Source organism: Myotis davidii, unplaced genomic scaffold, assembly GCF_000327345.1.
Source record: "Myotis davidii unplaced genomic scaffold, ASM32734v1 scaffold586, whole genome shotgun sequence".
Lineage (NCBI taxonomy): Eukaryota > Metazoa > Chordata > Mammalia > Chiroptera > Vespertilionidae > Myotis > Myotis davidii.
This window is the reverse complement of record NW_006296809.1, coordinates 848700-849609: the sequence shown is the minus strand read 5'-3', so window position 1 is coordinate 849609 and position 910 is coordinate 848700. Positions and strand designations below refer to the sequence as shown.

At 62.7% G+C, this 910-nt stretch overlaps 1 protein-coding gene across 1 annotated transcript in view; it reads left to right on the top strand.

Annotated features, from left to right (window-relative positions):
• CFAP74 (cilia and flagella associated protein 74) overlaps positions 1-910 on the top strand; it is a 42657-nt gene that overhangs the window by 2464 nt on the left and 39283 nt on the right. Inside the window, 2 exon segments of the mRNA XM_006772562.2 lie at positions 614-695; positions 799-906. Coding sequence (XP_006772625.2) covers positions 614-695; positions 799-906 — 190 coding nt within the window.

Here is a 910-nt window from a genome sequence, read left to right as displayed (position 1 = left end):
CCCCCCACCCCCCGCAAGGGCTTCTGCTGATGGCGGTTATAACTCCCGGTTGTTGCTGCATTTAACACTGAGGCTGAAGATACTGCACTTACTTATTCACTTAGAATAGCACCATGAGCCCTCGAGAAGCTGCTTGAGCGGAGGCAGCTGGGTTCCCATGCCTGCTGCCATGTCACCTGTCGGGCGGCCTCTGCAAACTGCACCGCACACTCGGGGAGCGGGGGGAGGGGCCTGGAGCCTCGGCCCTCCCCTCTGCCGCAGGCAACCAATGGATGTGTCTCTTCACATGGATGTTTCTCTCTGTCTCGCCCCCTCCCGTCCACTCTCTAAAAATCAGTGGAAAAGTATGTCGGGTGAGGATGGACAGCAGCACCAAAAGGCGCGGGGAAGACGAATGCATTTGGTGTCATTGTGAAAATGGTCTGGCTCTGCAGACCCCACCCGACGAGGTTCAGGGAGCCCCTGGGCTCCTGGGACCACGCTGGGAGAACCGCTGCTCTGGGGCGCCATCACCACCTTTGCCCACGTTGAGCTTGTCCGGGTTGTTCTAGAACCTCCCACGTGAATGTCTCCATGTGCTTTTCTTTGTCTTGGCTCTCACCGCGATTTCTAGAGAGAGATGAGCTGGAGGACCCCGAGTTCAAGGTGGAGACCCCTCCTCCAGGGGCTGAGGGCGATGCCTGCCTGGGGAGCCGGTAGGTGCCGGGGGTGGGGGCAGGCCCTCGGACTCGGGGGCTGGCTGGGCTGCGGCCCGCAGGGCGTGCTGGCGGCTGGCGGCAGTGGTGCCCCTGCATTCAGCCCAGGGGCAGCGGCGAAGGCCGAGGCTGGTGAGAGGAGGTCCGTCCTCGACCGGGTCCAGGCGTTGGTCCTGCGCAGGGACTTGGGCCGCCTGGACCAGCTGCACAGAGAG